Genomic DNA, 25228 nt, shown 5'->3' with positions numbered 1-25228 from the left:
ATGAGACAGACTCTGTAGCCAAGCCAGACTGGGGGAAAAACTGGGAAAATATTGACCGAAAAGGCACGTGCGTCCATAGGGCAACTCAATGGAAAACACTTTCTTTCGCTGTGTCCCTTATCTCTGTTTGGCGATGCTGCCAGCAAGGCTGTTTAAATACTGTAGTCAGCCAGTGCCCACGCTCTAGGGCTTCAATGTAGCCAGAAACACCACCTGACTCACTCAGGCCCTCGCTGTGGGTGGAGAGGGGGTGAGGGAGAATGGCGACACAGGGCCCAGGCGTGCATGCCCCAAGAGAAGCAGCGAGCCTAGTGGATAGAGCACCAGCCTGGGAGTCAGAAGGACCTGAGTTCTAATTCTGGCTCTGCCACTTGTCTGCTGGATGATTTCAGGCAAGTCACTTCATTTCTCTGGGCCTCAGTTGCCTCATCGATAAAATGGGGATTAAGAGTGTAAGCCTCATGTGGGATGCGGACTGTGTCCAACCTAACATGTATCTACCCCAGTGCTTAATATAGTGCCTGGCATTTAGTAAGTGCTTAACAAATACCAATCAATCAATCAGTCAATCAATCGTATTTATTGCACGCTTACTGTGTGCAGAGCACTGTACTAAGCGCTTGGGAAGTACAAGTTGGCAACATATAGAGACAGTCCCTACCCAACAGTGGGCTCACAGTCTAAAAGGGGGAGACAGAGAACAAAACCAAACATGCTAACAAAATAAAATAAATAGAATAGATATGTACAAGTAAAATAAATAAATAAATAAATAGAATAATACTTATCAAAGTATCTTCCAGAGAGCTGACCAATCATTCATTCATACCATAATTACTATTATTGTTTGAGATGGGTGGACCAGGCCAAACCATGAAACAACCCACTCTGGCCCTGTCCTCTCCCCATCCCTTCCCTCCCCTCCCCTCCTCCTCTCTCCCCCATACACCTCCCTTCCACAGCAGCACAGAGTAGTGGATAAAACACGGGCCTGGGAATAGATGGGGGTTTTAAATCTGGCTCTGCCACTAGTCTGCTGCGTGACGTTGGGCAAGTCACTTCACTTCTCTGTGCCTCAGTTACCTCATCTGCAAAATAGGGATTGAGACTGTCACATAAGGGACAGGGACTTTGTCCAACTCTATTTGCTTGTATCCATCCCAGCGCTTAGTACAGTGCCTGCTGCATGCAGTAAACGCTAAGCAAATACCGCAATTATTTATTATTATTATTACCCCTCTTCACCCCCGTCTTCCTCTCCGAAGTACCTCCCCACCTTTTCCCACTCCCTCCCCCTCCTCCCTTCCTCTCCCTCATTCATTCATTCATTCATTCATTCATTCATTCATTCATTCGTTCATTCATTCAATGAATGAATTAATGAAGAATGAAGAGAAGCAGCGTGGCTCAGTGGAAAGAGCCCGGACTTTGGAGTCAGAGGTCATGGGTTCAAACCCCGGCTCTGCCAATTGTCAGCTGTGTGACTTTGGGCAAGTCACTTAACTTCTCTGTGCCTCAGTTCCCTCATCTGTAAAATGGGGATTAATCAATCAATCAATCAATCAATCAATCAATCGTATTTATTGAGTGCTTACTATGTGCAGAGCACTGTATTAAGCGCTTGGGAAGTACAAATTGGCAACATATAGAGACAGTCCCTACCCAACAGTGGGCTCACAGTCTAAAAGGGGGAGACAGAGAACAAAACCAAACATACTAACAAAATAAAATAAATAGGATAGATATGTACAAGTAAAATAAATAAATAAATAAATAAATAGAGTAATAAATATGTACAAATATATATACATATATACAGGTGCTGTGGGGAAGGGAAGGAGGTAAGATGGGGGGGATGAAGAGGGAGACGAGGGGGAGAGGAAGGAAGGGGCTCAGTCTGGGAAGGTCTCCTGGATGAGGTGAGCTCTCAGCAGGGCCTTGAGCTCTCAGCAGGGCCTTGATTAAGACTGTGAGTTCCCCGTGGGACAACCTGATCACCTTGTAACCTTCCCAGCGCTTAGAACAGTGCTTTGCACATAGTAAGCACTTAATAAATACCATCATTATTATTATTATTATTCAATCGTATTTATTGAGTGCTGACTGTGTGCAGAGCACTGTACTAAGCGCTTGGGAGAGTACAACAACAAATAGACACATCCCTCTCCTCACCTCTCTCCTCCCCCGCCATCCCGGATTCCTCCCTCAGGAATCAGCTGGCATGCGGGCTGCTGGTGGTTTTCTTACTTCCCAGGGTCCCTTGAGATTCCTTAGAGGTTTCTCCCTGCATGCGGTGTGGACCTCTGGTCTAACCGGGGCAAGTCGACTCAGGTCTGAGGGAGATTGAGTCTGGAGGGTCTAAAGGTTTGGTCGGTTTTAAGTTTCGGAAATAAATCTTTAATTATATTTTAGCCCCCTTGGCCTTGGAGAAAGGCAGGTTAGAAAACGGTTCCTAATACCCACAATTTTTAACCAGCCCCGGCCCCCATAATGACCTCAGTTTACTCTGAGAGGAAGAGAGGAGGGATGACGGAGAAATAAATTCTGTAGCTTTCAAGCAAGCACAAAAATAATAATACCAATACCAATAATACCTTTGTTTTGTTGAGTGCTAATTATTTGGCTTCAAATGCCTTCCCAACCATGTTTTCATTGAGAAGAAGCGTGGCTCAGTGGAAAGAGCATGGGCTTTGGAGTCAGAGGTCAGGGGTTCAAATCTCGACTCTACCAATTGTCAGCTGTGTGACTTTGGTGTGTCACTTAACTTCTCTGTGCCTCAGTTACCTCATCTGTAAAATGGTGATTAAGACTGTGAGCCCCATGTGGGACAACCTGATCACCTTGTAACCTCCCCAGCATTTAGAACAGTGCTTTGCACATAGTAAGCACTTTATAAATGCCATCATTATTATTATTGAGAAGCAGTGTGGCTCAGTGGAAAGAGCCCGGGCTTTGGAGTCAGAGGTCATGGGTTCAAATCCCAGCTCCACCAACTGTCAGCTGTGTGACTTTGGGCAAGTCACTTAACTTCTCTGTGCCTCAGTTACCTCATCTGTAAAATGGGGATTAAAACTGTGAGCCCCCCGTGGGACAACCTGATCACCTTGTAACCTCCCCAGTGCTTAGAACAGTGCTTTGCACATAGTAAGAACTTAACAAATACCATCATCATCATTATTATTATTATTATTCTCCTCAAAACAACCGTGGTATGCCGAGATTACTATCTCATTGAGAAAATGAGGAAGCAGGCACAGAGAGGTTAAGTGATTTGGCAGTGGCCACACAGCAGCCCTGTGGCAGAGCTGGGACTTGAACCTAAGTTCCCAGATTCCCAGCCCTGGCTGGGCCAAGCTTCCATTAAACTGATGGGAAGGGCTTTTGAGTTTAGGTCATCACGTAGGGAGGCATCAGAAAATCAATAATAATAAAAATAAATATTATTCATTCATTCATTCAATCGTATTTATTGAGCGCTTACTGTGTGCAGAGCACTGTACTAAGTTCTTGGGAAGTACAAGTCGACAGCAGATAGAGACGGTCCCTACCCAACAACGGGCTCACAGTCTAGAAGGGGGAGGCAGACGACAAAACAAAACATGTGGACAGGTGTCAAGTCGTCAGAACAAATAGAAGTAAAGCTAGATGCACATCATTAACAAAATAAATAGAATAGTGAATATGTACAAGTAAAATAAATAGAGTAATAAATCTGTTCAAACATATATACAGGTGCTGTGGGGAGGGGAAGGAGGTAGGGCGGGGGGGAGAGGAAAAAGGGGGCTCAGTCTGGGAAGGCCTCCTGGAGGAGGTGAGCTCTCAGTAAGGCTTTGAAGGGAGGAAGAGAGCTAGCTTGGCGGATGTGTGGAGGGATTATGGTATTTGTTAAGTGCTTACTAGGTACCAGACACTGTACTAAGTGCTGGGGTGGGTACGAGCAAATTGGGTTGGACACAGTCCCTGTTCCACATGGGTTTCACAGTAAGCAGTATGGAATGGTGGAGAAAACATAAACCTGGGAGTCAGAAGGTTGTGGGTTCTAATCCCATCTCCACCATTTGTCTGCTGCATGACCTTGGACAAGTTACTTCTCTTCTCTGTGTCTCAGTTATCTCATCTGTAAAATGGGGAGTAAGACTGGGAGCCCCATGAGGCTCCTACTCTATCCTAATCCTCCTCTACCTCTCAGCTTCCTTCGACACTGTGGATCACCCCTTTCTCCTCAACACGCTATCCAACCTTGGCTTCACAGACTCCGTCCTCTCCTGGTTCTCCTCTTATCTCTCCGGCAGTTCATTCTCAGTCTCCTTTGCGGACTCCTCCTCCCCCTCCCATGCCCTTACTGTAGGTGTTCTTCAAGGGTCCCCTTCTGTTCTCTATCTACACCCACTCCCTTGGTGACCTCATTCACTCCCATGGCTTCAACTATCATCTCTACGCTGATGACACCAAATCTACATCTCTGCCCCTGCTCTCTCTTCCTCGCTCCAGGTTCGTGTCTCCTTCTGCCTTCAGGACATCTCCATCTGGATGTCTGCCTGCCATCTAAAACTCCATATGTCCAAGACTGAACTCCTTATCTTCTCTCCAAACCTTGCTCTCCCCATGACTTTCCCGTCACTGTAGACAGTACTACCATCCTTCCTGTCTCACAAGCCCGCAACCTTGGTGTCATCTTCGACTCTGGTCTCTCGTTTACCCAACACATCCAATCCGCCACCAAAACCTGCCAGTCTCACCTCCACAACATCGCCAAGATCCACCCTTTCCTCTCCATCCAAACCACAACCTTGCTGGTACAGTCTTTCATCCTATCCCGACTGGATTACTGCATCAGCCTCCTCTCTGATCTCCCATCCTCCTGACTCTCCCCGCTTCAGTCTATACTTCACTCTGCTGCCCGGATTATCTTGGTACAGAAACGCTCTGGGCATGTTACTCCCCTCCTCAAAAATCTCCAGTGGCTGCCTATCAACCTACGAATCAAGCAAAAACTCCTCTTCAAGCTTCAAGGCTGTCCATCACCTCACCCCCTCCCACCTCGCCTCCCTTCTCCCCTTCTCCAGCCCAGCCCGCACCCTCCACTCCTCTGCTGCTAACCTCCTCATAGTGCCTCGATCTTGCCTGTCCCGCCATCGACCCCCGGCCCACATTCTTCCCCTGGCCTGGAATGCCCTCCCTCCACACATCTGCCAAGCTAGCTCTCTTCCTCCCTTGAAAGCCCTATTGAGAGCCCACCTCCTCCCAGACTGAGCCCCCTTTTTCCTCTCCTCCTCGCTATCCCCTCCACCCTACCTCCTTCCCTCCCCACAGCATTTGCATATATTTGTAGAGATTTATTACTCTATTTTACTTGTACATATTTACTATGCTATTTATTTTGTTAATGGTGTGCATATAGCTTTAATTCTATTTGTTCTGACAATTTTGACACCTATCTACATGTTTTGTTTTGTTGTCTGTCTCCCGTTTTGTTTTGTTGTCTGTCTCCCCCTTCTAGACTGTAAGCCCATTGTTGGGTAGGGACCATCTCTATATGTTGCCGACTTGTACTTCCCAAGAGCTTAGAACAGTTCTCTGCACACAGTAAGTGCTCAATAAATACGATTGATGAATGAATGAATGAATGAATGAATGAATGAATGAATGAAGGACGGGGACTGTGTCCAACCCGATTTGCTTGTATCCACTCCAGCACATAGTACAGTGCCTGGCACCTAGTAAGCTCTTAATAAATACCACAATCATTACTGTTATTATTATTATTATTATCATTATTTGTCTTCTGCTTCCACCCGAAAGCAGGGTGGCTTAGTGGATAGGGCCCAGGCTTCAGTGTCAGAAGGACCTGGGTTCCAATCCTAGTTTCACAACTTATCTGCTGTGTGACTTTGGGCATGTGTCACTTCACTTCTCTGTGCCTCAGTTATCTTATCTGTAAAATGGGGAATAAGACTGACAGGGACTATATCCAACCCAATTCCCTTGTATCTACCCTAGTGCTTAGTACAGTGCCTGGCATATAGTAAACACTTAACAAATACTATAACTCTTATTGTCATTACTATAACATTATAATTTGACAGATGAGGAAACTGAGGCCCAGAAGTAACTTGTCCAAGGTCAGATAGCAGACAGGCAGAAGAGCCAGAATTAGAACCCAGTTCCCCTGACTGCCAAGCCAGTGCTCTATCCACTAGGCCATGCTCCTTCTTAACAATCAGTTAAAAGCATTAAAATACATTCAGCAAGTCAATTTCAACTCTGCTGCATCATCCCCACATCAGTCCCTTCCCAGCAAAGATGCTTTCTTGGGAAAAGACAGTCAGCCTGAAAATTCCACTCCCAAACTTCCCAGTTTCTTGTCCAAGAAAGCCCCTTTAGCCTGAGCTCCATAACCCATCCCCCTCTTCCCCAGGTGCCTCTCAAGTATTTGAAGAATGAGCTCATTGCACCTTTAGGGGTCACTCATTTGTCTCATGGAGCTGGGAGATTTAAGCTCTTTCATCTTTCCCCATACATCACTCCTTCACTCTGCCCCAAAATGGTTTCTCTTCTTTAGGTTCATTCATTCAGGAATTCTCAGTCAATCAATTCGTCGACAGCATTTATTCAGCACTTCCTGTGTGCAGAGCATTGTACTAAGTGCTTGGGAAAGTACAATAGAATTAAATAGATATTAATATGTGTGTGTATTGGACTCTCCCAAGCACTTCATAATGTGCTTGGCATACAGTAAGCACTCAAGAAATACGATTGATTGATTGATTGATCGATGCAATCTCTGTCCACAACGAGCTTACGGTATAACATGGCCTAGTGGAAAGAGCACAGGCCAAGACTGTGAGCCCATTGTGGGCAGGGATTGTCTCTCTTTATTGCTACATTGTACTTTCCGAGCGCTTAGTACAGTGCTCAAGCACTCAATAAATACTACTGAATTGAATTAAGTCGGAGGACCTGGATCCTAATCCTGGCTCCACCACTTGCCTGCTGTGTGACTAGGAGCAAGGACTTTAACTTTTCTGTGCCTCAGCTCCCTCATCTGCAAAATGATAGTTCAGTACCTATTTTTCCTACTGAGACTGTGAGCCCCATGTGGCACCTGATTATCGTGTATCTACCCCTGTGCTTAGTACAGTGCTTAGCATGTAGTAAGTGCTTAAGTAATATTATTATTATTATTACTATTATTAGTCGATGGTGCCCTATCCCTCTCTGGTAGCTCTGATGGAATCCTCTGGGGTTTAGCAGGGAGGGACTTCCCTTTGTGGCAGTGAGGACTATTCTATGTTCTGCAGAACCTACTGGTCAGCCAGTACTCCCAACATAGGCCCCTCCTGGCCATTGGTCCCTGATTTGACCCTGAATTTTGCCACTGAGGCCGGTTCTGTATTTCTCAGAGGAGTCAGCCTAAGAGTGGTTACTGTAACCCTATTTAATAGAGAAACTGCGGTACGGAGAGATTAAGTGATTTGCATCCTGGAAATTGTCCCATAAATAATAATTATTATAATGAGATATTTGTTAAGCACTTACTATGTATCAAGCACTGTTCTAAGCACTGGGGTAAAAATAGGCTAATCAGTTTAGACACAGCGTCTGTCCCACATGGGGCTCATAATCATAATCCCCATTTTATAGATGAGTTAACTGAGGCACAGAGAAATTAAGTGACTCACCCAAGGTCACACTACTGTGTGACAGACAAGTGATGGAGCTAGGATTAGAACCCAGGTCCTTCTGAGTCCCAGACCTGCGCTCTATCCACCAGGCTATGCTGCTTCCCTAAGAGACTGGGGACTCTTCCTGGTGCTCCAATCGAAGCTGGCCTAGCCTGAGGAGTTCTGCCCACCCCGTAGAACCCAGGAAAAGCAGATTTCCCCCACCTCCAGCTCCTGTTCTCCTCTTTGGTCATCTCTGAGTCACAGTCTGATCCACTCATCTCTCCTACCTCTCCTCCACCAGGGATTCAGCAAGATAATCAATCAGTCAATCAATATGTGCAGTGTACCGCACCAAGAAAAGGCCAAAGGACACTGATATTTTGACTTGGGGTCCCCAAGCTCCAATCCCAGAGATCCCACCCCACTCTTCTAGGATAATCAATTAATTAATCAGTGATTAGGATTCATAACCATGTCTTATTTCTGTGCCTCCTAGGGTGGTTTCACACGCAAATACTCTCTCAGCTCCAAAACGGGAACCCTCCTTCCAGAATTCCCCAGCACACAGCACCTCGTGGACCAGGGTTGCTTGGCTACAGACAAGGTACGGACCCAAGCCCTGCTTGGAGAGGGGGTGGGTAGTTGAGATAGCCCCCTTCAGTTCTGGACCCACAGGCTTCTGGGGTTTGTACTTTCCAAGTGCTTAGTAAAGCGCTTTGCACATAGTAAGCGCTCAATAAATATGATTGAATGAATGAGTGAATGAATTTAGGCGGGAATGGTTGAATATCTCTAGGCCCGGCCCCATTGGCTGGGTTCTAGAGGAGTAGGCACGTGTCTTTCTAGGCTAAGGGTCTAGGCCAGATTGTAGCTGTGCTGTAGAGTGAGGTGAGAAAAGTTGGACAGATGCAAATCCCTGGGGAGAAAAGGGCAGTGATAGCCCCAGGCCATCAGAGCTTTAAGAAGACTTGCAGCTTCTCTCACTAGCCCCAGGGCTGAGTCTACCCTTCAAGAGCTCCTGTTTGGATCCTTGAAGTCAATTCTCTAGCCCTGCTGGCCCAAATGTGAAGAAGTGTGGCCTAATGATTAGATCACAGGCCTGGGAGTCAGAAGGACCTGGCTTCTAATCGTGGCTCCTCCACTTGTCTGCTGTGTGAGCTTAACTTCTCTGGGCCTCAGTTACCCCATCTTTAAAATGGGGATTAAGGCTGTGAACCTCACAGGGGACATGGACTGTGTCCAACCTGATTAGTTGTTTCCACTCCAGTACTTAGTATAGTGCCAGGCACATAGTAAGTTCTTAGGATTACTGCGCCAGCATCTTTTCTGATCTCCCAACCTTCTGTCTCTTCCCACTTCAGTCTGCTGCCTGGATTATCTTTCTAAGGAAATGTTCTGGGCATGTCACCCCCCTCCTCAAAAATCTCCAGTGGTTGCCTATCAACCTCCATATCAAGCAAAAACTCCTCACTGTCGGCTTCAAAGCTCTCCAACACCTCGCCCCCTCCTACCTCATCTCCCTCCTCTCCTTCTACAGCCCAGCCCACACACTCTGCTTCTCTGGTGCCAACCTTCTCTCTGTGCCTCATTCTCGCCTATCCCACCATCGACTCCTGGCCCACGTCCTACCTCTGGCCCGGAACGCCCTTCCTCCTCAAATCCACCAAACCATCAAACATCCCCCCTTCAAAGCTCTACTGAAGGCTTACCTCCTCCAAGAGGCCTTCCTAGACTAAGTCCCCACTTTTCCTCAGCTCTCCCTCCCCTCCCCATCACCGTGACTCACTCCCTTTGCTCTATCCCCCTCCCCCACAGACTACACTCGTGTATATATGTACATATCTAAAATTATATTTATTTATATTGATGCCTATTTACTTGTCTTAATGTATATATGTATATATCTCTAATTCTATTTATTTATATTGATGCTACTGATGCCTGTTGACTTGTTCTGATGTCTGTCTCCCCCCTTCTAGATTCTAAGCCTGCTGTGGGCCGAGATTGTCCCTCTTTATTGCTGAATTGTACTTTCCAAGCACTTAGTACAGTGCTCTGCCCACAGTAAGCACTCAATAAATATGATTGAATGAATGAACAAATACCAGAAAAATTTTTCATCTAGACTGTAAACTCGATGTGACTACCAATTCTGTAATACTGTTATGTTGTATTCTCCCAAGTGCTGTGCACATAGTAGTGCTCAATAAATGTGATTGATTGGTGTGGTAAAAAGTTCCTGAATCATATTCCTGGAAATCCACCTGCCATTCACAGTGAATGATTCCTTAAGTGTTAGAGCAAATGTTATTGTGGGAGCTTCTTGTGGGCAGGAATTGTGTCACTTCATTATTCTGTCCTTCTCAAGCACCCAGTACCAAGTGACTGCTCAACAACTGCACCTCCTACATAATAATAATAATATTTGTTAAGTGCTTAGTATGTGTCAAGCACTGTTCTGAGTGCTGGAATAGATACAAGGTTATCAGGTTGTCCCATTTGGGGCTCACAGTCTTAATCCCCATTTTACAGATGAGGTAACTTGAGCTCCAGCTGAGCGCAAAAACTGTACAAGTACTTGGAAGAGTGCAACACAAACAAGACACATATTCCCTGTCCACAAACAGCTTACAAACCAAGTACACATTATGAGAGCAGGAGGAAGAACAAGAGAAGCAGCATAGGCTAGTAGATAAAGCACAGACCCGGGAGTCAGAGGCCCTGGGTTCTAATTCCTGTCGAATTGTCTGCTGTGTGACCTTGGTCAAGTCACTTCACTTCTCTGGGCCTTAGGTACCTCATCTGTAAAATAAGCTCCATGTGGGACATGGACTATGTCCACCTTAATTAGCCTGTATCTACTCTAGCTCTTAGTACAGTGCCTGGCACATAATAGCTTAACAAATACCATTAAAAACCCCATAAAACAGTATAAATATAAACAATTTTAAAAATGATAAAGCAAATGAAATAGGTATATTTGCATAAGTGCTGAGGATAGGAATTAGATTTGTAAGAGCTAAGGTTGATTGTAGTTTTGATCTGACTGGGATGGAGTGAATTACTGGAAGAAGACTTCCTGAAAGAGGTGGGATTTTATGAGGTCTTGAAGATAGGGAGAAATGTGGTCTGAGGGGTTTTTTTTTGTTTTTTTTTTTTTGGCAGAGTAGGGGTGGTGTTCTCAGATCAGGGGAACAAAGGATTTATTATGTGTCAAACACTGTTCTAAGCACTGGGTAAATACATGTTAATCAGGTTGAACACAGTCCCTGTCCCTCATGGGGTTCACAGTTTATGTAGGAGGGAGAACAGGTACTGAATCCCCATTTTGCAGTTGAGGAAACTGAGGCACAGAGAAGTCAAATGACTTGCCCAGCATCTCAGAGCAGGAAAATAGAAGAGCTGGGATTAGAACCCAGTCCTCTGACTTCCAGGGCCACACTTTCCACTAGTCCAGTCTGCTGGTAAGATGGAGAGAACTGGTGGAAAGCCTTGATGTGAATATGGGAGTTTTGGCTTGATTTGGAGGGGGTTGAGCAGCCATTGTAGTTTTTTGAGGAATGGAGAGATGTGAGCTGAGCTGTATTTCAAAGATGATGATTTACGCAGCAATGTGAAGTGTGGATTGAAAGGGAAGAGGTTGGAGACAGGGTGACCAGTGGAGAAGATTCCTTGAAAAAGGAGAGAGACAGAGAGAGAAAAAGAGAAAGAATATAATAATTATAATTATGGTATTTGTTACATACTTACTATGTGCCTGGCACAGTACTAAGCACTGGGGTGGATACAAGCAAATTGGGTTGGACACCGTCCCCGGCCCATGTGGGGCTCACAGTCTCAATTCCCATTTTACAGATGAGGTAACTGAGGCCCAGAGAAGTGCAGTGACTTGCCCAAGGGCACACAGCAGACAAGTGGCAGAACTGGACCTTCCGACTCCCAGGCCCCTGCTATAACCACTATGCAACGCTGCTTCTATGAATATAATAATAACAATAATAATAATGGAATTTATTAAGTGCTTACTATGTGCAAAGCACTGTTCTAAGCACTGGGGAGGTTACAACATGATCAGGTTGTCCCTCGGGGGGCTCAGAATCTTCATCCCCATTTTACAGATGAGGTAACTGAGGCCCAGAGAAGTAAAGTGACTTGCCCAAAGCCACACAGCTGACAATTGGCGGAGCTGGGGTTTGAACCCATGACCTCTGACTCCAAAGCCCGGGATCTTTCCACGGAGCCACGCTGCTTCTTATGGCCTCTCCACACATCCTACTGCCTCTGTTATCCAATGTGCCGGACCCTGGGTCGGGGGGCGGGCTCTATTCCAGGACTAATAGAGAGTGAATGTAGCCCCTAGTCTAGAAAGTCCTTATAATTGGAATTGAAATTGCTGACCATTTGTGAATGGTTGGAGGGAACAAATCCAGCACTCAGAATAGGTCTATGTCCACTGAAGTACGAAGAGCAGAGCACAGGCACAGAGCTCCTGGGTTTCAGCTTCCTTTTCTTTGAAACAGGTGGACACTCTCATCATGATGTACAAAACTCACTGCCAGTGTGTGCTTGACAACGCCATCAACGGGAACTTCGATGAGGTACAAAGGGCAGACTCCACACTCTAGGTCACACTGGGCTTCTCGCATCGAGGGCAAGGCTGCTCCCTATCTGTAACTCTCCCCACTCCTTTCTCCCCTGCAGATCCAGCATTTTTTATTACACTTCTGGCAAGGGATGCCCGACCACCTCCTCCCCTTGCTCGAAAACCCAGTCATTGTGGATATTTTCTGTGTCTGTGACTCAATTTTGTACAAGGTGAGTTGGATCCGGCCAGAATGATAAACACCGTGAACTTCCTAAGCTCTGCATTAAGCGATGGGAAAGGATACCCTGCCCTCTCCCAGACTTTCCCATCTCTGTTGACGGCACTACCATCCTTCCCGTCTCACAAGCCCGCAACCTTGGTGTCATCCTCGACTCCGCTCTCTCATTCACCCCTCACATCCAAGCCGTCACCAAAACCTGCCGGTCTCAGCTCCGCAACATTGCCAAGATCCGCCCTTTCCTCTCCATCCATACCGCTACCCTGCTCGTTCAAGCTCTCATCCTATCCCGTCTGGACTACTGCATCAGCCTTCTCTCTGATCTCCCATCCTCGTGTCTCTCTCCACTTCAATCCATACTTCATACAGCTGCCCGGATTATCTTTGTCCAGAAACGCTCTGGGCATATTACTCCCCTCCTCAAAAATCTCCAGTGGCTACCAATCAATCTGCGCATCAGGCAGAAACTCCTCACCCTGGGCTTCAACGCTCTCCATCACCTCGCCCCCTCCTACCTCACCTCCCTTCTCTCCTTCTCCAGCCCAGCCCGCACCCTCCACTCCTCTGCCGCTTATCTCCTCACCGTACCTCGTTCTCGCCCGTCCCGTCACCGACCCTTGGCCCACGTCATCCCCCGGGCCTGGAATGCCCTCCCTCTGCCCATCCGCCAAGCTAGCTCTCTTCCTCCCTTCAAGGCCCTACTGAGAGCTCACCTCCTCCAGGAGGCCTTCCCAGACTGAGCCCCTTCCTTCCTCTCCCCCTCGTCCCCCTCTCCATCCCCCCCATCTTACCTCCTTCCCTTCCCCACAGGACCTGTATATATGTTTATACGTTTGTGCATATTTATTACTCTATTTATTTATTTATTTATTTTACTTGTACATATCTATTCATTTATTTTATTTTGTTGGTATGTTTGGTTTTGTTCTCTGTCTCCCCCTTTTAGACTGTGAGCCCACTGTTGGGTAGGGACTGTCTCTATGTGTTGCCAATTTGTACTTCCCAAGCGCTTAGTACAGTGCTCTGCACATAGTAAGCGCTCAATAAGCACGATTGATGATGATGATGATGATACATAGGTGAGAATTAGACACGGTCCCTGTCCCTCTCGGGGCACACAATCTAAAAATAAAAAGGGGGAGAGGGGACTCGTGACAGATACATAGGATTGAAAACAAAATACTGACAACGTGATGACAAAAACAAAGATCAGTAGAGTAGTGTGGCTAGAGGAGCAGAATGTCAGGCTCCTCTTGGCTTAGAATACACAGTCACAACGTGGCCCCAGTGTTGGCAACAGCAGCAGCCACCAATCACAGTCTTCCCAAGGTTTTACGGAGGCGGCTCCAGGCTGTGGCTGATTTTCTCTGTCCTTCAGGAGTGGTGAGAGGCAGGTTGAGCTGGAGGTTCCTCAGTAAGGTGGTGGAAAGTTGGTGCAGGATCCTCGGGGGGCATGGGAGGGGGGAAGTATCGATACTAAGTAGAGAAGGATGCCAAAGGTCCTGAGAGCCACGACTGGGGGTAGCAGTCACCAAAGGAGTTGCACGGCCACCTGTGAAGAGAGGGGGTCCTGGGCCTGCTTAGCGGCAGTTTAAAAGTTAATAAATAACACATTTATTATTATTATTTTTATCATTTGTTAAGCACTTATTGTGTGTCAACACTGTTCTCAGCACTGGGGTAAATGCAAGCTAATCAGGTTGGACACAGTCCCTGACCCACATGGTATTATATCCCCATTTTACAGATGAGAAATCTGAGGCACAGAGAAGTGAAGTGACTCACTCAGGGTTGCACAGGAGGCAAGTGGAGGAATCAGAATTAGAACCCAGGTCCTATGACTGCACTAGTCTACACTGCTTCTTTAACAAATTCAGTTGAATGCTCGCACACACACATGCTGTCCATGCATGCACATGCATCTACCAATATGTGCACACATTAGAAGACCATGTTGTTGAAAAGAACTTCTCCTGTACCTGAAGAGACACACTCCGTTGTGGGATTGACTGTACTCCTGAATGGCTCCTGCATGACTGACCTCACCCTGAGCAAAATACCCACATGATACGACCCCAGTGGGTATGAGTTCCTTGGGGAGTCAGCCAGACCCAGGTTTCCTGTTGAACTCAAGGGAGCTAACAATGGGTACATATCCCATTGTTGGGTAGGGACCATCTCTATATGTTGCTGACTTGTACTTCCCAAGCTTTAAGTACAGCGCTCTGCACACAGTAAGCGCTCAGTAAATGCAATTGAATGACTATCCCCAAATCCACTGGTTTTCCCTGACCATGGTGGTCAGGAAGAATAAAGCAAACTCTATTTTCTGTGTTCAAGGTTCTTACAGATGTCCTCATTCCTTCTACAATGCAAGAGATGCCTGAGAGGTAAGTAGTATGGGTGGTAGCTATCCAGAGTGAAAGATGTTTTGCAGTGACTCATTGATCATGGGAGCTTTGGCTGCTAGCTTCGGTTCACTCTGGTATACTAGCCGTGCTCACTGGGGCATTCTGTTCAATGTTGCTACACATGGCTGGGGATGGGTCACAACCAACAAAGCAGCAATCTCATCATCTTTAAGGTCCTACTGAAATCATATCTCCTCCAGGAAGCCTTCCTGACTAATCTCTTACCACTCTCCTCCCCTTGAACTCCACTGTCTCACCCTCCACACTTGGTCCCCTCACATTAAACCCTTAGGTACTTCCCACAACACTTATATACATGTCTTTATACTTTGTCACTTCCCTGACCTGAAACTTATTTTAATGTTTGTCTCCCCTTGTTGATTACCAGGTCCTTGAGGGCAGGAATCATGTCTACCAGTTGTATTGTAACTTAATTAGTTTAATGTTATTATGCTATTTGTTAAAGGCTTTCTATGTGGCAAGGACTGTCTTAATCTCTGTCTTAAAATAAAGGAATAATCAGGCTGGACACAGTCCCTGTCCCACATGGGGCTCACAGTCTAAGTAGGATTTAATTCCCATTTTGCAGATGAGGAAGCTGAACACAGAGAAGTTAAGTGATTTGCCCATAGTCACAGAGCAGACACATGGCAGAGCTGGAATTAGAACTCAGAACTCAGGTCCTCTGACTTTCAGGCCCAAGCTCTTTCCACTAAACCATGCTGCTTCTCTACTCGTACTGCTCCATCCATTTACTTATAATGCTCTGCACAAAATAAGTGCTCAATAAATACCATTGTTTGATGGATTGACAGGAATTTTCTGAAGCAAATTATTGACTCTGACCTCCTAGTCCCTTGGGATCTGACTGCTGAGATGGGGAGGAGATGGTTCTTTAAGAGGTTTTGAAGATACGGAGAGCTGTGATCTGGGGGATTTGATGGAAGAGGAAGTTCCAGCTTGGAAAAAGGGCATGTGCAGTGAGTCAAAGATGGGAAAGTCAAGAGCAAGGGACAGCTGTGAGGTTAGTTTGGGAGGAGCAAAGAGCATAAGCTGACAAGAGAGCTGTGAGAGGAAAAGAGCTGGAGAAAAACCTTGAAGCCAGTAGTTTTTTGTTTTTGTTTGTTTTTTGTTTTCCTCCTTCCAAGAGGCAAATCCCTATGCTTTCTAGTTTCCCCCAGATGTCTTTAGATGGGTATTAGCCATCAGCAACCAGCATCATCAGTCTCTGCTGAAACCCCCTGGGGCTGCAGCCCTGGTATGAACTCTGTGATGTGGCTTTCTCTGCAGCTTACTAGCAGACATAAGGAATTTTGCGAAAAATTGGGAGCAGTGGGTCATTTCGTCCTTGGAGAACCTGCCAGACACCCTCAGTTCTAAGAAGCTCCCAATCGCCCGGAGATTTGTGTCTTCACTGAAGCGGCAGACGTCCTTCCTGCACTTGGCACAGGTAAGCGGGGTGTCTGGAACCCTAGGAGGGCACTGGGTGGAGCTGGGCTGGTGGGCTGGATCTGCCAGAGGGACAGGCGAGAACGTGTGTGGGCGGGTGACCCCCAGCAGGGATGCATCGGGCTGGAATGAACCAAAACATTCTGGTCCATTTCGAAGGGAAATGCTCCCCATTACATTGTTAGCCTGATTATCCCCCTCTGCCAGAGATAACAATTCACACTGTTGATGCTGACAGTGAGAGCCAATTTTAATTTCAGTGAATCGCATGCTTTCAACGGGAAACAGTGGCCATATAACGGATTGGCAGTCAAAGGTTAACCACTGACCTATCTAATATCAGGGCCACCCAACCTTCTAATAGCCAAAGACTAGTTCTTTCCCTCACCTAAACCTCACCCTGACCCTAACCCCTAGCACTCTACCCCTAATTCAAATCCAACCAAGTTTTATGGGTTTTTCAGTGACTGAGATTGCTGTCAGGTAGTGGCATTAGTATTTATTAAATGCCTACATTGTGCCAAGCACTGAGAAAAAAGCACAAGTTTGAGAATTAGACACTGTTCCTGATCCCCAAGGGGGTCCCAATCTAGGAATAACCTGATAACAGATATATAAAGAAAGATGAAAAAATTAATAAACAGAATGAAAGATAATGACAATGATAAATACATAATTAAATACAAAAAGAGCAATAGGGTACTGTGACTAGAGGAGGAGAGTTTCAGCCTCATTGTAGCTTAGAGTCCACCATTCACAATAGCTACAGCCACAGGCTCCCCAGTGTTTTGAAAGCTGAGTGGATCTCACTCTGCTGCTTCTTTGACTGGAGCAGGGGTTGATAGGAAATCCTGCAGGTTTGAACCTGGGCAGCTTCTCTCCTCAGAAGCGGAGCTCCAGTTGGGTGGAGAAGGAACCAACAGAGGCTCTCATTGTGGCTAATTCTTCCCAGAATTTTTTGGGATTAGACCTCAAACACTTGGTTTTGAACCAGCAGTCACTCCCCGGACTCCCTGGGAAAGATTTTAAATCCCTAGCTCCTTCCTGACCAGCTAGGAGTTGGGAGAGTTTCCCTGATCCAGTTCTGAGTCTGATAAGATGGCGGTCCATCGTCCAAGTTCAAAAGTTGTGCTGACTCGAACACGAAGGTGGCAAGGCAGAAAGAGGGAGAGGAAACACGGACCGTCTCTGGGAACCACCCCCCGCCCACCTTCTCGAGTTCTGCCTTTCTTTCGGTTCCTAAACAAAGCTCTGCTGGATGAAGGTATGTGCCTTTGGTCCCCCCACAGATTGCCAGACCCGCCCTCTTTGACCAGCATGTCGTGAACTCCATGGTGTCCGACATAGAAAAAGTTGACTTGAATAGCATTGGCTCCCAGGCTCTGCTCACAGCCTCCAGCGGTGCAGATCCTCAATGTGAAGTCTATACCGAAAGTAAGTCCCTTCTCATCTCAGCTTTCCTTTTAATATAGAGCTGTGTTAAGAAAAATAAAACAAATAATAACACCTTGGAAATGAAGACCCTTAGTGACCTCTTATTATCTCCACAATATCCTTTAGAGGAGGGGAGGGGCAGGGATAATAATAGTAATGTAGTATTTATTAAGTGCTCACTATATGCCAAGCACTGTACTAAGTGCTGGGACAGATACAACATAATCAGATCCCACATGGAGCTCACATCTACGTAGGAGGTACTGGATCCCCGTTTTTCAGATGAGGGAACTGGGGCACAGAGAAGTGAGTGGCTTGCCCAAGGTCACAAAGCACATAAGTGGAGGAGACAGAATGGGAACCCAGGCCCGTGCTCTTTCCACCAGGCCAGAATGCTTCTCACTATCCCTATTGTACAGTTGAGGAAACTGAGGCTGGGGGTGGCTAAGTGACTTGTGGGAAATCAAACAGCTGGGATATGGCTGGAACTAGAACCCAGACACACATTTTATTCATTAGACCACACTGCTTCTCTCAAACCTCTGCCTTGTCATCTACGCTGAATCTTCACTGATGTACAGAGCTCATGAAGATGTTTAGGAGGAAAGGATGAGTTTGGGAATGTCTTCCAAGTTTAAAGTGATGGAAGAGTGAAATGTTTGGTGAATTTTGCAGTCTATTAATCAATCAATCAATCAATCATATTTATTGAGCACTTACTGTGTGCAGAGCACTGTACTAAGTGCTTGGGAAGTACAAGTTGGCAACATATGCTATTATATTTGCATAATATGTGCATATATTTGCTATTAATGGCAAAAGAGAGAGTGGTCAGAGTGCCAGCAAGCTGGAAAATCAGTGTTTCATGTAGTTTTTCAGCTTTGAATCTCTGCTCTTTTGACTCCTCTGAATCAGTACTCATTCATTCATTCATTCAATCGTATTTATTGAGTGCTTACTGTGTGCAGAGCACTGTACTAAATATACTAAATGTACTACTGTACTACTGTCATAAATGTATACTGAATGCATCTGAGCAGTTCTGTGTACAGAGCCCTTTAGGAAATGTCTACTGTGGGCAGAGAGCTGTATTATATACTTGGGACCATACAATAAAAGTAAGGACCATACAATAAAAGTAAATAACTCAAACAAAGGCCTTGCCCTCAAGGAATTTATCACTTTTCTACAAATGACTCGGGTATTCAGCCCAATGTCACCTGCAGAAATTACCTGCTGTTGCGTGCCCAGTTTTGAGTTACACTAATTACCTCCAAGTAGAGACTGGAGGGAGAGAAAAGACTTAGTTGACATGGCATTGGCTTTTCCCAGGGTTGGCGGTTGACAAAGGTGCTGCTTCTAGGGAAGCAGCGTGGCCTAGCAGATAGAGCATGGACCCGAGAGTCAAAAACACTTGGTTCTAATCTCAGCTCCTCCGCTTGTCGGCTGCGTGACCTTGGGCAAGTCACTTCACTTCTCCGTGCCTCAGTTACCCCATCTGTAAAATAGGGATTAAGACTGTGAGCCTCATGTGGGACAGGGGCTGTGTCCACCCAAATTTGCTTGTATCCCCCTCCCCCCACAGTGCTTAGTTCAGTGTCTGTCACATAATAGGCACTTAACAAATACCACTATTATTATTACTACCATTATTATTATTATTGTCTAGTCTTTAAACAAGAAATCGAGGAGTGGCCTGGGATGGGGAAGATAAGTTGTGGGAGAAAAGTTGATTGGGACAGTGGGTTGCAAATAAGAAAGTACAATTTCCATGTCAGAAAACTCCTCTTTTTGGACTTTTCAAACGTTCATTCCCTTAGGATGCTTGTATCCCTTCTCCCCTACCCCCTGGGCTGCATTCCAGTGCCATGGGGGGTGGGGAGGGGTGCTCTAGAACTTCTTTAGCAGTGAATAAAAATCCCTGGATTTGTGATGGACAAGATAGCCCTGGATCTGTTCAGTCTGGGCATCCCCCTACAGTGGTCATGCATGTTTCTTTGCTTTACTTGATGTTTGTCTCAGGCACCTGAAGACCCAGGTATGTTGCAATTGTGAGGGAATGCAAGGTGGTGTTGATGCATTTCCTCTTTTGCTGCAAGTGGTTTTTTAATCTCCAAATCATTTTCTCGAGCCAACCCTGTTACACACAGCCTGGTGTTTCTGAGCCCCTTGCATGCTTCTCAAGCCTTCAGGCGTTTGTTACTGAAGTTTTGCTCATTTAGAGTGCCCCTTTTTAAGGGTGTGGACAGGAAGAAAATGGAGTTTTATTCCCCAAATCACACACCACCATCAGGGGGAAAGCACATGAGATTTGCTTTCATAGAAAACTGCAGATGGAAACATCAGGTTCCATAGGTCATCCCATTCATAATAATAATAATAACTGTTGTATTTGTTAAGTGCTTACTAAGTACCAAGCACTGTACTAAGCACTAGGGAAGATACAAGTTAATCAGGTTGGACACAGTTCATGTCCCAGATGGGGCTCATAGTCTTAATCCCCATTTTACAAATGAGGTAACTAAGGCACAGGGAAGATAAGTGACTTGCCCAAAGTCACACAACAAACAAGGACAGAGCTGGGTTTGGAACCTGGGTCCTTCTGACTCCCAGGACTGTGCTGTTAACTTCTTTGTGCCTCAGTTTCCTCAACTGCAAAATGGGGATTCAATACCTGCTCTGTGTCTCACCTGATTAACTCATACCTATTCCAGTGTTTAGAACAGTGCTTAACATAGAGTAATTGCCTAACAAATACCGTTAAAAAAATGAAGTGATTTGCCCAAGATCACAGACAGCAGACAAGTGGCAGTTCTGGGATTAGAATCCAGGTCCTCTGATTCCCAGGCCAGTGCTTTTTCCACTTTTCCTTACAGTTTGTTTCCTTGTTCCAATAGGCCTGCTGTAGTGGTATAGTCTAGCCCCTTGTAAGCTTCTCTAGCCTTCCGGAGTTTGATATTGAATAGTCTTAATGGTTTGGATGCCTCCTTTTTAAGGGTGTGGACAGAGAGAACATGAAATTGTTATTCCCCAAATCCCACACCACCATCAGGAGATTCATTCTCTTAGGAAACTGCAGTTGGAAACACCAGGTTACCGAGGTATTCGAATAGATTTCTTGCCAGTGGTCCATGGTCATTTCCTAGAGGGAAAGTCTGTTCCTCCAGGAAGCTGTGGAATTGGAAACATCAGGTTCCAAAGGTGTTTGGATAGATTCATGGATGAGCTGTCCTTGTTGGGTCATTGGAGGGAAAATCAGGGATGGAGAAAGGAGAAGTTTGGGTGATGGATGGTCCATTCCCTAACCATGAGAGTGGGTATCCAAGCTTCCAGCTTTCCTTGTCAGAAACAGTGTCTTGGACTGGATGGACTGTGGGCTGGATGGACTGTGGGCTGGGGGAAAGTGAGCCATACAGCTCACTCACGTTGGGGCGTTTATCAGGGGTTCATTCATTCATTCCATCGTATTTATTGAGCACTTATTGTGTGCAGAGCACTGTACTAAGTGCTTGGGAGGTACAAGTCAGCAACATATAGCGACGGTCCCTACCCAACAACGGGCTCACAGTCTAGAAAGGGGAGACAGACAACAAAACAAAACATGTAGACAGGTGTTAAAATCGTCAGAACAAATAGAATTAAAGCTATATGCATATCATTAACAAAATAGAATAGTAAATATGTACAAGTAAAATAAATAGAGTAATAAATCTGTACAAATATATGCAAGTGCTGTGGGGAGGGGAAGGAGGCAGGGCAGAGCGGGGGATGGGGAGGAGGAGGAGAGGAGAAAGGAGATTCAGTCTGGGAAGGCCTCCTGGAGAAGGTGAGCTCTCAGTAGGGCTCTGAAGGGAGGAAGAGAGCTAGTTTGGTGGATATGTGGAGGGAGGGCATTCCAGGCCAGGAGAAGGATGTGGGCCAGGGGTTGACGACAGGACAGGCGAGAATGAGGCACAGTGAGGAGGTTAGTGGCAGAGGAGTGGAGGGTGTGGGCTGGGCTGTAGAAGGAGAGAAGAGAAGGGAAGTGAGGTTGGAGAGTTAATGTTATGTTAGACTGGGTCAAACCCAATTTGCTCCAACCACCCCCACCCCCCACAGTGTCTGGCACATAGTAAGCGCTTAACGAATACCACAGTTACTATCATGTCAAAAGATGAGCAGCTGGTCTTTCTCAGCTTTGAGGTTCTCTCCCACCCAGTCAAGGATAAGCCAATTGTCAACACGGATGGGGTGTGGCTTTATCTGAGTCCCGAGCAGCCCCAAACTTTCTGCTTTCCTCTGTCCCTGGCAGATGACTCCATATCAGTTTTCCACGAACTGAAGGATCTGCTGAAGAAGAACGCCACCGTGGAGTCCTTCATCGAGTGGCTGGACACTGTGGTGGAGCAAAAAGTGATCAAGGTATCTACCACCACTCAGCAGAGAGAGCAGAGGCTGAAAGTGGACTTTTCTTTGGGTGGAAGCCTTTTTTCTTTCATTGAACATATTTCCCTGTGGTAAGACTAAACATTGTTCAGGATAACACCCCCCGCCCTCACGGGCATCTGCTGGGGTCTCACAGACCACATTACACACTAAAATCAGTTTTCAAGGGTGGGAAATGGGGATGGAAATGAACAGGACTTCCAACCCACCCACTGGCCACCACCAAGCTGATAGAGGGGTATGAAGGCACTTCTGCTTTCAGCCAGTGGAAAGTCCAGTCCTTTGCCCTAGCCAAGGGATCCTCCTCATACGTGGAACTGTCTGAGTTCATTCAATCACATTTATTGAGCGCTTACTGTGTGCCAAGCACTGTACTAAGCACTTGGAAAATACAATTCAGCAATAAAGAGAGACAATCCCTGCCCACATTGGGCTTACAGTCTAGAAGGGGGGAGACAGGCATCAAAACAAGTAAATAGGCATCAATAGATAGACCGTTAGTGAACCTGGTTGCTAGGTCCCATTATAGGAGAGTCACTGGACTGCCAGCCCCTGGTGAAGAAGGCCTGGACAGGCATTTATTAGCCATTTGGAACTGGGAAATCTCTAACAGTAATAACAATAATTGTGCTATTTGTCAAGCTGTTCTAAGCACTGGGGTAGATACAAGATAATCATAACCTGTTGGAAACAGTTTGGGTTTCTTTTGATTTACCTTGGGGCGTGGCCATGTCAGTGAGCCAGCTGGTAGGGGGCGGGGGGAGGGCTGGTTTTCTTTAAACCAGAGAGGTCAGGGTTAATTACTCCCAGCCCTCCAGGCCCTTCTGTTGTCCTTTTCCCAGGCTGTGGCTTCCCCCTTGACACTCTCTGGTTCTGAGAAGTGTGTCAGGTCTTTGCTGCTTCTAGAGACAGTAGAGAACCATATGGGGCCTGAACATCAGTCAGTCAGTCAGTCAATCGTATTTATTGAGCACTTCCTGTGCGCAGAGCACTGTACAAAGTGTTTGGGGGAGAACAGTATAACAGACACGTTCCCTGCCCATCCACTGAGCAGTGGTCAGGGAGCTGAGGCCAAGGTCTTGACAGAAAAATTCTACCAGATCTGTTCGGGGCCTCCAGGAGAAGCAGGAATGGATCAGCAAGTCACTGTTTATTTTATTTTTTCCTCCAGACCAGCAAGCAGACAGGGAGGTCCCTGAAGAAGAGGGCCCAGGACTTCCTTCTGAAGTGGAGTTTTTTCGGGGCCCGAGTGATGCACACGCTCACCCTGAACAATGCATCCAGTTTTGGTAACACGCCGCCTCCTTCTTCTTCCCTCTCCCAGGGACAGGGGTACAGAGGGCGCTGGCATCTGATTCTGCTGTTTTCACTCTCCATCTTCTGCTTGGGCAGAGGCTCTAACTAGCTTGGCCTTTTTAATGGAAAACACCTCATATTTGGTTTGGGTGATATTGGCTTCTGGGACACAGGCTCACCTGAATACTGGAGAAATGAGGCAGCAGATTGGAGGAGATATGTGCTCTGGGATGGATATTAACTGACACTTCCTGACACCGAGAAACAACACAGTCTAGCAGAAAGATGATGAGCCTGGGAGTCAGAAGGTCATGGGTTCGACTCCTGACTCTGCCACTTGTCTGTTGTGTGACCTGGGTCAAGTCACTTCACGTCTCTGTGCCTCAATTACTTCATCTGTAAAATGGAGATTAAGAGTGTGAGCCTCATGTGGGAAAGGGACTGCGTTCAACCTGATTAGTTTGTATCTACCCCAGCGTTTGGAACAGTGCCTGACACATAGTAAGCACTTAACGAATACCAAAATACGAAACATCCTCCAGAAGGGAAACCAGATCTGTGGTCTTGTGCTTAGTTTTCCCAGAATGAAGCAATTTCATTCATTCAGTCATGTTTATTAAGTACTTACTGTGTGAAAAGCATGGTAGTAAGCACTTGGGAGAGTACAATACAACAATAAGCAGACACATTCCCTGCCCACAACAAGCTTACAGGTCGAACACAGTCCCAATCCCACATGGGGCTCACAGTTTAAGTAGGAAGAGATAAGATCTAATCCCCATTTTACAGATGAGGTAACCGAGGCACAGACAAGTTAAATGGTTTGCCCAAGGTCACACAGCAGACAAGTGGCAGATCCAGGATTAGGAACCAGGTCTCCTGACTCCTGGGCCCATGCTCTTTCTACTAAATACCTTCTTTCTTTCTAAATGCCATTATTATTATTACTACTACTATTATTATTACTACTACTATTACTATTATTACTATTATTACTAGGCCATGGCTGGCCTAGTGGGCAGAACTCTCTATTGGCTGCCTTTGCTATGCTGAGCACGATATCCAATGCCAACTATTTGCAGAGTGTTGTGGATCCTTACTGTGTATGGAGCCATGTACTATCTACTTGGGAGAACATAACATAGAAGATTCAATGGAATGGGAAAGACAGGCTGATAATAATAATAATAATAATGGCATTTATTAAGCGCTTACAATGTGCAAAGCACTGTTCTAAGCACTGGGGAGGTTACAAGGAGATCAGGTTGTCCCACGGGGGGCTCCCAGTCTTAATCCCTATTCTACAGTTGAGGGAACTGAGGCCCAGAGAAGTGACGTGACTTGCCCAAAGTCACACAGCTGGCTATTGGCAGAGCCGGGATTCAAACCCCTGACCCCTGGCTGCAAAGCCGGTGCTCTTTCCACTGAGCCACGCTGAGGCCCTGGAATGAGAAGGGAATTCCAGATACAACTGGTACAACCAAAGTAATCCAGCAGTTAGTCAATGGAGTGCATATATCAATAATACGTAGTTGCTAAATGAAGTCAAATCACTTGCTTGGAGGCTGGTTCTTGGTTTGGTATTTGTCTGCATCTCTGACTGTCTGGTCGATATAGAAAAGCTTCCCTCTGTTCGGCTTTATGAGGATTAAAATAACCTTCCCGGCGTTGTAGTGTCTTAAATATGGTCCAAAAAAATCTACCGTTTTGTCCTCAGACAAGC

At 46.1% G+C, this 25228-nt stretch overlaps 1 protein-coding gene across 1 annotated transcript in view; it reads left to right on the top strand.

Annotated features, from left to right (window-relative positions):
* RFX6 (regulatory factor X6) overlaps nucleotides 1-25228 on the top strand; it is a 69536-nt gene that overhangs the window by 33721 nt on the left and 10587 nt on the right. The window contains exons 7-14 of the mRNA XM_038762687.1: nucleotides 8164-8271; nucleotides 12188-12265; nucleotides 12369-12482; nucleotides 14831-14880; nucleotides 16192-16351; nucleotides 17640-17784; nucleotides 22076-22185; nucleotides 23381-23498. Coding sequence (XP_038618615.1) covers nucleotides 8164-8271; nucleotides 12188-12265; nucleotides 12369-12482; nucleotides 14831-14880; nucleotides 16192-16351; nucleotides 17640-17784; nucleotides 22076-22185; nucleotides 23381-23498 — 883 coding nt within the window. The remainder of the gene's footprint in view (nucleotides 1-8163; nucleotides 8272-12187; nucleotides 12266-12368; nucleotides 12483-14830; nucleotides 14881-16191; nucleotides 16352-17639; nucleotides 17785-22075; nucleotides 22186-23380; nucleotides 23499-25228) is intronic.

This window comes from Tachyglossus aculeatus, chromosome 2 (genome assembly GCF_015852505.1).
Source record: "Tachyglossus aculeatus isolate mTacAcu1 chromosome 2, mTacAcu1.pri, whole genome shotgun sequence".
NCBI classification, from domain to species: domain Eukaryota; kingdom Metazoa; phylum Chordata; class Mammalia; order Monotremata; family Tachyglossidae; genus Tachyglossus; species Tachyglossus aculeatus.
This window is presented reverse-complemented; position numbering and strand designations above follow the sequence as displayed.